General features: G+C 37.4%; 1 protein-coding gene across 1 annotated transcript; it reads left to right on the plus strand.

Moving 5' to 3' along the window:
* The first annotated feature begins 1828 nt into the window (after nucleotides 1-1828).
* On the plus strand, nucleotides 1829-4985 carry LOC141167334 (nodal homolog 2-A-like). Its single transcript, XM_073654755.1, has 3 exons — nucleotides 1829-2114; nucleotides 4033-4739; nucleotides 4833-4985. The coding sequence occupies exons 1-3, from the start codon at nucleotides 1829-1831 to the stop codon at nucleotides 4983-4985; spliced, it is 1146 nt and encodes a 381-aa protein (XP_073510856.1).
* The last annotated feature ends 7651 nt before the right edge of the window (nucleotides 4986-12636 follow it).

The raw sequence follows: 12636 nt of genomic DNA on the forward strand, positions 1-12636 counted from the left end.
GATTTATATAGTGTGACCAAGTTGTCAAGCACTTTCCAAGTGATGATAAAATCGTTTGGAAAGCGCTTGTCAACCCGCATGCGGAAATGCATGTGAAGAACGCTTCACATCCGCATGTCCCTGGCAAGAAAAATGCATGTACAATCCGCATGTACAATCCGCATGCGTTATTTCTGCCAGGGAAGATGCAGAAACGCTCAGGAAAAATCCGGAGCATTTCTGCATCGTGGGCACATAGCCTTAGCGTCACATGAGGCCCAGTGACTTGGCCTCACGCACCATCAGGACATCGTGGAACCATACTAAGCACCAAAGGCGTGGAGGATACCAGCACAAGGATACTGGGCATAGAAATGAAGACCAGTTGCCACTAAGGACAGGAAGGACTATGTGGCGGACCAGGGCAGTGCAAGTCAAATTACTCATCTTAAAAGACCCCATACACAATAGATAGCTGATGGCTGAAGAATGATTTGTATGATAATTCTGCCGCCATCAATCTCTCCAGGCTCTCCCATATACAACAACGCTCAATCTGCCAAGCGCTCCTCTGTTATCTATGAGAGAGACACTGCCGGACTCCTCTCATGGTGGCTTATCTCACGGTGAACAAAAGAATCGGCATGTCGGATCCTTCTCTCCACTACATTGTTTGTCTGGAGAGAGTTGGGAGGCCCCTATACACATTTGACTGCTAGTTGAGCCCCATAAAATCAGCGGGTTTGGCCGACATTAATCTAATACATAAAGGGACCTTAATAGATCGATAGATAAAAAATAGATATACAGATAGATATTTAAAGTTGAAGACATTTTGTTATTTTTTTTCCCTAAAAAATCATAATTTTGAATCATTTTTTAATTATTTAGATATAGCTAAATTCATAAAATATTTTTATGTTATGAAAGATGCTTTAAAATATAAAAGTATAAAGAAAATTAAATTTGTCACTGGAAGGCATGAAACATGAACACTTGGAAAAAACTGTTCTTTAAAAAAAATAATTTAAGAAACTAAAAAAGTAATGCAACTTGATCAATTAGTTCACATTTCACATATTTAAAATAATGATCATGACAATAATAATAATCTATTTTTTTTTTTATTTAAATTGCATTATGTCAAGTTTTATTGAGTTTTCAATTATATATGACTATTAAATTAAGATTTGATATATTTTCTATTTCTTATAATCATGTTGTGAGAATTTACCAATGGTAACAAAATAAGGTGTATTAGTCTCTTGTCTTTCTATTTTATGACTATAAACACAGACAGGAGTGAAATTATAGTGGGCTGCAGTTGCACCTGGGACCTGGAGTCTTCAAGGGCCAGAAAATTCTCCTTGGCCCATATGGGAAGAGCAATACTAATAAAGACTTGCCATATTTGGGGATTCTGTTGGCGATTTTGCATTGGGGCCCACAAGCTTCAGGTTATACCAGTGAATGCAGATATCATTTTAGATAGAAAGATAAAAATGCACAGGACAGAGATACATGATTTTGATAGACAAATAATCACATTATCATTGTAGAAACTGTATCCCCCTCAAAGAGTTTTACTGTTTTTTTTAACTCTTAAGAGTTTGTTTTACAGACATTACAGAACATTTATTTTACATTCACAAGTATTGATGTCAGCTAATGACTTGATTCATTATAATAACAGAGGTGTCTACTCTAAGATCCCTTTGTTGAGATCACATAGATGAAAGGTCAAAGGTGTTAACATGGAGGCTTTTGATCTATAGGTATATAAGGTAGGAGAACCCTCAATACCTTAGTTTAAATCTCCTAAGAATCAATACAGAAGACCTCTAGAAAGATGTCTTGGTTCACCTCCATCTTATACTTCACCATCATCTCCATGATTCTAGGAATGTCTTCTTCTCGACCAGGGCAGCCAATGATGATTCCTCTTCAGCATTCAACTCTTGGTTTGAAGGCTTCACCTACATTACATGGAAAGACACAGTTCCAGAATATGAAGCACACTCCCTTTATGATGGAACTCTACCAGACTCTCATCTTGGGGAATATAACCAATCTATCAAGCCAGGAATACTCCACTCTTCAAGATTCTGACACCATTCTAAGCATCAGTGCCAAAAGTAAGAACACAGTCTTTGCTAATTATATGTTGATGTTTAACCCCTTTTTGTATTTTCTCTAGACAATGTAGATATCTACAATTTTGATTTTTACTAAAACTATATTGTTATACTGAAAATCACACTTTATTTAATATATAGCAGATTTCATTATACCTCAAACTCCACCCTCCCTTCCTCTCAAAAAATTATACTATGGTTACTAAATAAGTCATACTCCTTTTTTCCCCTACTTACTATGGTTACTAAATAAGTCATACTCCTTTTTTCCCCTATTTATTCCATTTTTGCCAAGCACTTTCGACTATTCCCTGGTTTCCTATATTAACATTTTTCACAATCTTTTATTTTCCTAACCTCCGTTTCTCATTGATTTACATTTGGGACTGTTCTAGCCATCCAGTTTTTAGTTATTGATAGACAGGCTAGAATTTTTTTGGGTTATAAAAAGCCTTCAAAATTCTTTTATTCGTGCATTGCTTTTTTCTCATGCCCCATATAAATTTCCCACATTATTTCTATATTACTCAGCCAAAACGTGAACAACTTAGAACATTTCCACCATATATGTGATAGGTCAGCATCTTCTTCCTTACACTTTCAACTAGTGATGAGCAAATCTACCAAAATTCAAATTCGACAGTTCACTCGAATTTGACCAGGAAATACAATTCACATAAAAGTTATTTGATGTTCCTTATTATGCTCTGGTGCTTTAGGTAATATCTTTACGCTGATACTCAATTAAGATATAGGGTGATAAGGTCCTGGTTTCAGTTTATCTTTATTTGCTTTAAGTATGTGATTTGGTTCTCTAGTTGGTCTTTCATTTGTTTATCAGTTTTAGGATTTTTATTTTGGACAAGTATTCCTCAAGTTCTGTCTTCTCATTGATAACTGAAGAAGAGTACAGATTAGCATGACATTTCTGAAATACTGTTATTATAATCTTTGCCTTGCTAACTACTTGTGCCCTCTCATCTCTTATTTTCTTTATGTCGTTAGTACTACTTAGATTCTGTATTAGAAAGCAATCTTTTCTGTTTCCCTTCTTATGTAGAATCACTTTCTGATCTAAAAAAATCTTTCACCTGCATTTTTTTTCTAGGTTATATTCCGATGACTCGTTTTTCAGCTCTAACTTTGCTTTTTCAGATCTTCCATCTTTAGGGTTGTCTCTGTTACTATTACTATCCAGATATTCATATAGCACATATATGATTTTCTTTCAGCTAGGGACATAATAGTATAAGTCCCCCTCATCAATATACCAAAATTTGTAGAGTGGATTACTCCAATATAATTAATTCCTACATGTGAACACCAGAGGTATTAACAAACCACCATTTATTACAATTCAAATATAATTTTCATTAAGAAATATTAACAAATGCACATATTTAATACAAAAATAGTATTTTTAAGAGGAGAAAGTCAACAGAAAATGACCACATAAAACGCATTATCCTCAAATGCATAAATACAAATACAATGTGCTTCCATATATGATAAAGCAAAATATTAATAGATATAAAGGAACGGAAAATTGATTTGAGAAGAACATTCAATGCTTACCCATAGTGTATGTAGTATGGGGTCCACCACAAACGCCCCAACTCGCTTTTAGTGTATAATGCTTCTTCAAGGGCAGTGTGTAAAATTCTTTCACCTCTAACTTTGTTTCTTCAGATCTTCCCTCTGTTCAGACTCTCTCTGTTACTATTAGTTTATTTCTGACTTTTTTATGTTTATATGTTGAAAATGTTTACCATTTTTAAGGGACGGTGGCCAACTTATTGACATTAACATGACATTGCTAAAATTATATTCTACAATAATCATATGATGTTTTAGTAAAAAGTGATAACTGTGTAACATGGTTGTTGACCTTAATTTTCTTTTTTTTTTTTGCCACCAGATTGCTCTCAACTGTCAAAACATTGGGAATTATCCTTTGATATGTCCTCAATCACAAGGAACATTGAAATACAATTGGCAGAGTTGAGGATTCATCTTGCTCCTGGGAGAAGCCATAATGTGATCATTGACATCTCTGACAGTAAAGGTGGCGAAGGAAAAACCTTCCTGGGATCGGTGAAAATTGACTTTAGTATTGAAAGAAGACCCACTTTGAAAACTATCAATATCACCAGAATGATACAATCCTATTTCCATCAAGGTGAACATTTTAATAATAAAAATTACATAGAGGAGAAAGGAATGCCCAAAAATGTTCAAGAAAGCAGCTGTACAGAAGTGTCTACGAATAGAATTGTATTGGTTGTTTTTACCAAGGACAATCCTTCTGCTAACCTCCATGGATATCCCAACCTCATCCAGACAGTTGAGTCTTCTAAGCATGTGACGACCCCAGTGTCTGGCATTAAAAGACTTAGGAAAAGTAGAAGTGCAGAGCAAGCTATGATCATGGCCAACTTTCCCACCAAACCTACTGTAGATGGAAAACCACTGTGCAGAAGAGTTGACATGATGTTGAACTTTGTAAACTTTGGATGGGGGGACCAGGTTATCTATCCCAAAAAAATCAATGCATATAGATGTGAAGGAGCTTGCCCTATACCTTTAAGTGAGATCTTCAAGCCAACAAACCATGCGTATATTAAGGTAATTACTTTTTTTTTCTAAAATATTACATATACATTTATACCATTGTAACAAATAACTTTCATAATGATTATTTTTTTCTTTTGTTTTCAGAGTTTGGTTAAGTTGTACAATTCAGATGAAGTTGATTACCCATCGTGTGTCCCAGTGAAGATGAGTCCATTATCCATGCTGATGAATGAAGGAGGAAGGGTGGTATTGAGGAACCATGAAGATATGATTGTTGAAGAGTGTGGATGTCACTGAGACGATTTAACATGACTTACACCTTTGATAACTGGAATGGGAATGTGCTGTAACCAGTCATGATCCCTCAGAAGAACTCCCTTGGATCCCTATTTGCATACCAGACTATTGTAGCATTGAACTGCAGGGGTGTACTAAAGGGGGCACAGAGGATCCCTGGAGCCGGAGAATGCTCAAAAATCACTTTTACCCCATTTGCAAAGACAAAAACAACTAAAGATGCGAAATGAAGAGTTGAAGCCGATATAAATGATTCTACTAGGCACTGAACTAAAGAATTTTTTAAATAAGTTTTTAAAATATGGTATTTTATTCATTCTGATTCCTAAAGTAATATGTGTATAAATATGTAAGTACGGTATATATTTCTACTTTGTTAGGAATAATTAAAAAATAATACATTGCAATTCTGTCTCTTGTGTGTTTTATAAATTGGCGACAATCAGGTGGTGGCTATAGGAATCTGATGTTATTAATGACATCAAAGGGATTCCCTGTACAGAGGGAGATCAGAGAAATGCAGAGAACATGAGAGACGCACATATAAGGATCGCTGTTAACATTTACTGATCAGTGTATATGGGGATATGAAGGAAGACAGGGGCAAGAGGGAAGTCCTAGCATGTCATGGTGTCCCACAATGTAAAACATATGCCAGTCTTAATGGGATTGTCCATTTTATTTGGACTCCTTACTAATGTGTGGCAGATGGGAATACAGCACATTATTATTATTTATTATTATAGCGCCATTAATTCCATGGCGCTTTAAACATGCGTTGGTTTCATCCTTGTCCAGCTCAAACGCAGTTAGTCGTGGTCAGGAGCTCGTCCCTATAGTGCATCTACACACATGTTGGCCCAGGATGAGGAGGAAACCAGAGCATGCACATTTGCCTCCCCGGAAACTCGCGGACGGATGAGACTGATTACATAGCTCTCCATGTCACGTGATAGACGAGAGCAATGTAGAAGCAGGGAAAAAGGGTTCACCTCAGCAGGGAGCATTGCTCACAAAAAATAAGTAACAGCAGAACTTCTGATGAAGATATACTAGTAATGTATTTCTTTTTTTTCTTTATATTGAGATATATTGGAATTGGCTTTTTCCTTCATTTTTCTGCTCCCATTTTTTCACTAGGATTAATATAATTATAAAATCCTTACAGTTATATATCTGGCTGGATATGGAGGGTCTCCAATCTCATGAGCAATTTTTTAATGTAAATAATCCTGCTAGATTAAACAGAGTTGCTTCTATTTTTTCATTGAGAAATTTCATCTCATCCTGATTTGAACACTCATATGCAAAATTGGGAAAAAATGATGTCACCACGACTAAAATCATGGTGGGATTTCAAAACTTTACAAGCTTATGTTGATAACTGTATGATTCCTCGTGGTTTACGTTTGAAAAAAAGGCCAACTACAGTGTATAATAATGAATTTGTGAAATTATGGGATGATATTTTATCAAACTGCTCACTAAAGTTAATTCAGCTTATTTTGAAATATGAACAGTCTAAACTTGATGAATTAGAAAAAAATATAAAAGACATTGAAATTTCTATAGCATCTCATGCCAATTCATCAGCGTACACTGCTTTTCAGAAGAAAATCAGTGAGAACCTTACCAAACGAGAAGACGATATAACGAAAATTAAACAAAATAAATTTCAATGGGATTCAATTGACTATTCCACAAATCAAGTGTATGATTGGCACATTCAAAGACGCAAGGAAAAATCTCCTAAATCTATCCTGAAAGAAAGGGCATCAAAAAAGACAACCAGGAAAAAATATTCTACCAAGAGTTGTTTTTACTTCCACAGAAATAGATTCTAGTGATCCACCTACTGACATTTCTGATGTAGAGATAGCCACATTATCAAATGAGCCAAATCCTACAACGAAGAAAAAACAGCCTATAAAAAAACTATAAAAAAACTAGGCGTTCAGGCCGCAAACACCGCAGAAAAAGTGCATCAGTATTTCACACGGAAGAGAATTTAATCCATCAGAGTGAGAATTTTACTGTAGTCAACTTGTCTGCTACTATAATCAATGAAGATGAAATAAAAATTCTCAGTAAATGACTTCATTTTGTACCCAGTTCCCAGTCCAATTTATTTTCTACTTTAATTGATGTAAACAAGTTTGTTCGTAATATGACTATAAAGAAATTTTTTTTTGATCCCAATGAAGGTCATGAAACATCCGAGGCAATAACTTCTCGTATTTTTGACTCTTTTCTGCCCTCCTTCAGTGAACAAATTTCAGCTAGACATTTGGAAAATTTGTCTGAAGCTGATCTTGCTATTTCATCGCTTCATGATACTCACTTCAGGAAAAGAATACCTAATCCTACTTTTTATCCAATACAAGGTAGGAGTAATTGTATGGATGATTTTCAAGTATTAGTGGAGGCTGAACTAAAAAAACTTGAATGCCTCAAATAAAATCAAAAAGGAGAATCTCAACAAGAGAGAGAAAAGTGCTTTAAAGTCTCTACAATAAAATGAACGTGTCATTATAAAAAACGCGGATAAAGGAGGATCTGTGGTAATCATGGACACTAAATTGTATGAAATGCAAATCTGTGAAATGTTGAACGACTCAGCTACATATAAACTGCTAAGATCTGATCCAACTAATACAGTACGGATTCAATTTAGTACTATCTTGCATGAAGGAGAACATCTGGGAATTTTGGATCAAAAACAAGTTGAATTTTTCAGCCCTCTTAAACCAAGAGTACCTCTTTTTCATGCACTGCCCAAACTACATAAAAGGACATTTCCACCTCCAATGCGACCGATTGTTTCAGGCATTGACTCTTTGTCTGAACATTTATGTGAATGGATTGATGAGAGACTTCAACCTTTCACGTGATGCTCTCCCAGTTTTGTCCAGGATTCCAAGTATGTGTTAAATATCATGAATGGTTTGGAATGGACAATCAATAATAGCTGGCTTACATGTGACGTAAACGCACTATATTCTATGATTCCACACACTTTAGCCCTTTATGGGATACGCATTTATATGGAGAGATATTCCAAATATAGCACGAGCTTGCGAGATTTCATATTAGATGCTACCTGGTTTTTGCTGAAAAACAATTACATCAAATTTTCAGACAGTTTTTTTCTACAACAGAAAGGTTGTTCTATGGGGGCGAAATTTTCCCCCTTTATTGCTGTTATTTTTCTGAATTGGTGGGAGGACAATTATATTTATTCAGAACTGAATCCATTTCTATATATTGTTACATGAGATATATAGATGATGGTTTAATAATATGGTCCGGTCCCCATGAGTCAGTTTATGATTTCACTCAATATATTAACAATAATCCGTTTAATATTTCTTTCACTTTCCAACATGAAAAGGAGTCGATTCCATATTTGGATATCAACTTAAAAGGGTCAATTATAACTGGTAAAATTGATCGCTCCCTATTTCGCAAACCTACTGCTGGGAACTCTATATTGCATGCTAACAGCGGCCATCCCAGGCATGTTGTGAATAATGTTCCAACAGGAGAATATATTCGAGCTAAAAGATGTTGTACTAACAGAGAGGTTTTTTTGAAGGAGTGCACTATTATTGACCGCAGATTTAAAAACCGTGGCTATTCAACTAATGTGCTCGAAAGAGCAAAACTTAGGGCTGATAGTAAAAGCAGAACAGAATACTTACAGCAGAAAAAAACTGCACGAGAAAATCTGCCTAATCTAACTTTTTCAACTACATATAGCAGTAATTTTCATCAAGTGACTGATGTGATTAAGAAATACCTTCCAGTATTATATGCTGATGACACCTTGAAAAAACTGCTAGAAAAAGGAGTACATTTTGAATCCAGGAGAGGAATTGCTATTGGTAACATGATATCACCTTCTGATCACACAGTAAGGCAAAAAACTAAAGCAAAACGCAACTGGTTATCTGTGTCCGGTTCATACAAATGCGGCAGACGAAAGTGTGGCTTATGTCCATACATGGATAATTCTAAGGAAATTAAAGCCCCAGCTGCTCCATACACACATAGGAGCTGTACATTTATAAATTGCAGTACAGCCTATGTGGTTTATGTTATCACGTGCACGCCGTGCAATCTTCAATATGTTGGTTGCACCACACGACCTCTCAGGACCAGAATTGCAGAACATATGTATGATGCTGCAAATGTCACAACAAGAGCTCTGTCAGGAGCATCTTACCATTTTCTGTCTGTCCATGGAGGTTGCAAAAAGAACTTCGGCACTCCATACATGAATATATAAGAAATATTGTATCTAAACTGATGTCACTTTGAAAAATGAAGGTTTTTTGCGCATAATTTGGCCAATTTATGTGTGCCCATCAACCACGACAAGGTCACCTTCATATGATGGGAAACTACGCTACGCTACCACTGGATATGCCACTCTTGGGCTGTAAGCCTGTATGAACAATATGTCTCTGCTTGGGCTTTAAACCTACAATGTATGGGCTGGTAGAGCTAGTTAAAACCACCTGTGAATGAATAGAAGGAATTAGTGGGAGGGACGCATGGTCAGAAAAAAGGCTGTCAAAATTCTAATAGTGTGAACACGTACCTGCTGCAATGTCCCAGGAGCGGGATCCCAAAAATGATTAATGTCCATGGAGGTTGTCTGGACTTTTTTCATGTTCATGCATTGGAGGAGGCTCTCACCAGTGATCGAGGCGGGGATAGAGATAAAGTATTGCATTTTAGAGAAGCGCAATATATTTTTAAGTTTAATTGCAGAGTCCCTTCTGGATTGAATAAGAAAATGGATATCACGTATTATTATTGAATTAATGCTTTTTGCACCTATGACATTTGTTTGGTTTATTAGCATAATTGTCTCATCTACATGATTAATTGCTCACCTTATTCACTTTCCTCTCCTTTTTTTTATATTTAACCCAGCTTTTGTACTGATCACAAGACATGTTTAAGACTGAGGACATTTTTGTTCGAAACGCGTAATCCCCTGGATCTACAATTGTAATAACATGATTTTAAAGGAATTCTAATAAACATGAAGTTTTAACACACATTCAGATTCTGATTTGGATGTCTGTTGCTGGATCCCTGTTTTTTGTTGTATGGAGGACTATGTGGGGCCCATTATACTGTATGGAGGACTATGTGGGGCCCATTATTCTGTATGGAGGACTATGTGGGGCCCATTATTCTGTATGGAGGACTATGTGGGGCCCATTATACTGTATGGAGGACTATGTGGGGTCCATTATTTTGTATGGAGGACTATGTGGGGCCCATTATACAGTATGGAGGACTATGTGGGGCCCATTATACTGTATGGAGAACTATGTGGGGCCCATTATACTGTATGGAGGACTATGTGGGGACCATTATACTGTATGGAGGACTATGTGGGGCCATTATTCTGTATGGAGGACTATGTGGGGCCCATTATACTGTATGGAGGACTATGTGGGGCCATTATACTGTATTGAGGACTATGTGGAACCATTATTCTGTATTGAGGACTGTGTGGGGACCATTATTCTGTATGGAGGACTATGTGGGGCCCATTATACTGTATGGAGGACTATGTGGGGCCCATTATACTCTATTGAGGACTATGTGGAACCATTATTCTGTATTGAGGACTGTGTGGGGCCCATTATTCTGTATGGAGGACTATGTGGGGCCCATTATTCTGTATGGAGGACTATGTGGGGCCCATTATACTGTATGGAGGACTATGTGGGGCCCATTATACTGTATGGAGGACTATGTGGGGCCCATTATACTGTATTGAGGACTATGTGGAGCCATTATACTGTGTGCAGGACTATGTGGGGCCCATTATTCTGTATGGAGGACTATGTGGGGCCCATTATTCTGTATGGAGGACTATGTGGGGCCCATTATTCTGTATGGAGGACTATGTGGGGCCCATTATTCTGTATGGAGGACTATGTGGGGCCCATTATTTTGTATGGAGGACTATGTGGGGCCATTATTCTGTATGGAGGACTATGTGGGGCCATTATTCTGTATGGAGGACTATGTGGGGCCCATTATAGTGTATGGAGGATTTTGTGGGGCCAATTATACTGTATAGAGGACTTGGTGGGGCCCATTATACTGCATACTGGCTGGCCCATGACTTTGTCCAAGTGTTTCATTTTGGCCCTCTGTGTGTTTGAGTTTGACATTAATGATGAGCGAGTATGTTTTGTTAACCCTTTCGCCGAGTATGCGCGGACGAGCACCGAGTAGTTACAGCTGCTCGGTGTTATGTTTGAATCACTCCTGTGTGCATGATTTGCAACTGTTTGACAGTTTTAACACATATGAGGATGGCTTGTTTCTTACACATTCCTCACATGTATTAAAGCTGTCAAACAGTTGCAAATCATGCACACGGGAGTGATTCAAACATATCACCGAGCAGCTGTAAATACTTGGTGCTCGTCCGAGCATACTCGGCGAAAGGGTTAACAAAACATACTCGCTCATCACTATTTGACATCCATGTTAGTAGGACCCACAGTGTATGGAGTGTATGCAGCCTGAAGAGCACAGATCCGTAAACTGTGCAGTGGTTGTTCTTGGGGCTGTAGCTAATCTCCCATTACAGTGGTGCAAACAGCAGAAATAGGATAATAGTCCCAAATTGGCTGATTTTTTTGTTGTCTATTTTTACCCTTTTGGGTTGATTTAATATCTAGCAGTTATTCCTTGCACATTTGGAATTGTATACTTTGTATTATCTGTCCAGCAATTATTTTTGGGTATTGTGTTACTGGCATATATAGTCATTTTTCTATATATCATCACACTCTATATCTGGGACTTATTGCACCATAGGAGGGCTGCCTTTTCAACTGATTCCACAGGCAAGGGTAAGTGGTAATACACACTGTAGGGATGGTACTCACTCAGGTGCGTTGAGAGGCAAACAGGAGGCATGTTCCTTTAAATGTCCACAGCGATTTATTAACTTCATAAACAGGCAAAAGTAAAAAGTGAAAATAAACAGCCTTTAGTGCAGGCACAACAAAGGAGAACAGTACTATGAACAAAGTCTCTGGTACACCGAACATGTGGTCACACAGGCTGGTGAGCGTACAGCACACAGCTCAGTCTGGAGACCACACACAGGCCTTCTCCCTCCAAACACAGACTATGTGCCAAACAAACAGCCTCCATTTTATAGGCTGCAGCCTCCATTTTATAGGCTGCAGCCTCCATTTTATAGGCTGCAGCCTCCATTTTATAGGCTGGTGACCACACCCAGAGGTGAGGTATGTGGGTAGCTGAACCCGCCCATTCTCTCCTAGCTACCTGTACCCCGGCTCCCAGGTGCACCAAACGATCCTCTCAGTGCATGCGTGCACTAGAGAAAATACACTGGGTTACATCCCAGAGACCAGCCATCTCTGGGATACATACCTCCCATTGACTACAAGACTATTAGCCACCTTACAACACTAATATGTGTTTTTACTGATAGTGGCTTTACTTCTCGTGATATTAATAAAGTATAATTTTGGTTATATATTGTTAAGTATATACAGTATATGCTATATACACTTATTTCATGCAATAAAATGCAATTTAATTATGTAAAAATCATACAATGTGATTTTATGGATTTTTT

This window comes from Phyllobates terribilis, unplaced genomic scaffold (genome assembly GCF_046119375.1).
Source record: "Phyllobates terribilis strain yellow unplaced genomic scaffold, ASM4611937v1 Scaffold_11__3_contigs__length_659146591, whole genome shotgun sequence".
NCBI classification, from domain to species: Eukaryota; Metazoa; Chordata; class Amphibia; order Anura; family Dendrobatidae; genus Phyllobates; species Phyllobates terribilis.

What these genes read in the sequence shown, in the direction of transcription:
- LOC141167334 (XM_073654755.1), top strand. Translation starts at nt 1,829, where the DNA reads ATGTCTTGGTTCACCTCCATCTTATACTTCACCATCATCTCCATGATT. An exon ending in TCTAAGCATCAGTGCCAAAA is followed by an intron (nt 2,115 to 4,032) that starts GTAAGAACACAG and finishes TTTTGCCACCAG; the next exon opens with ATTGCTCTCAACTGTCAAAA. An exon ending in CAAACCATGCGTATATTAAG is followed by an intron (nt 4,740 to 4,832) that starts GTAATTACTTTT and finishes TTTTGTTTTCAG; the next exon opens with AGTTTGGTTAAGTTGTACAA.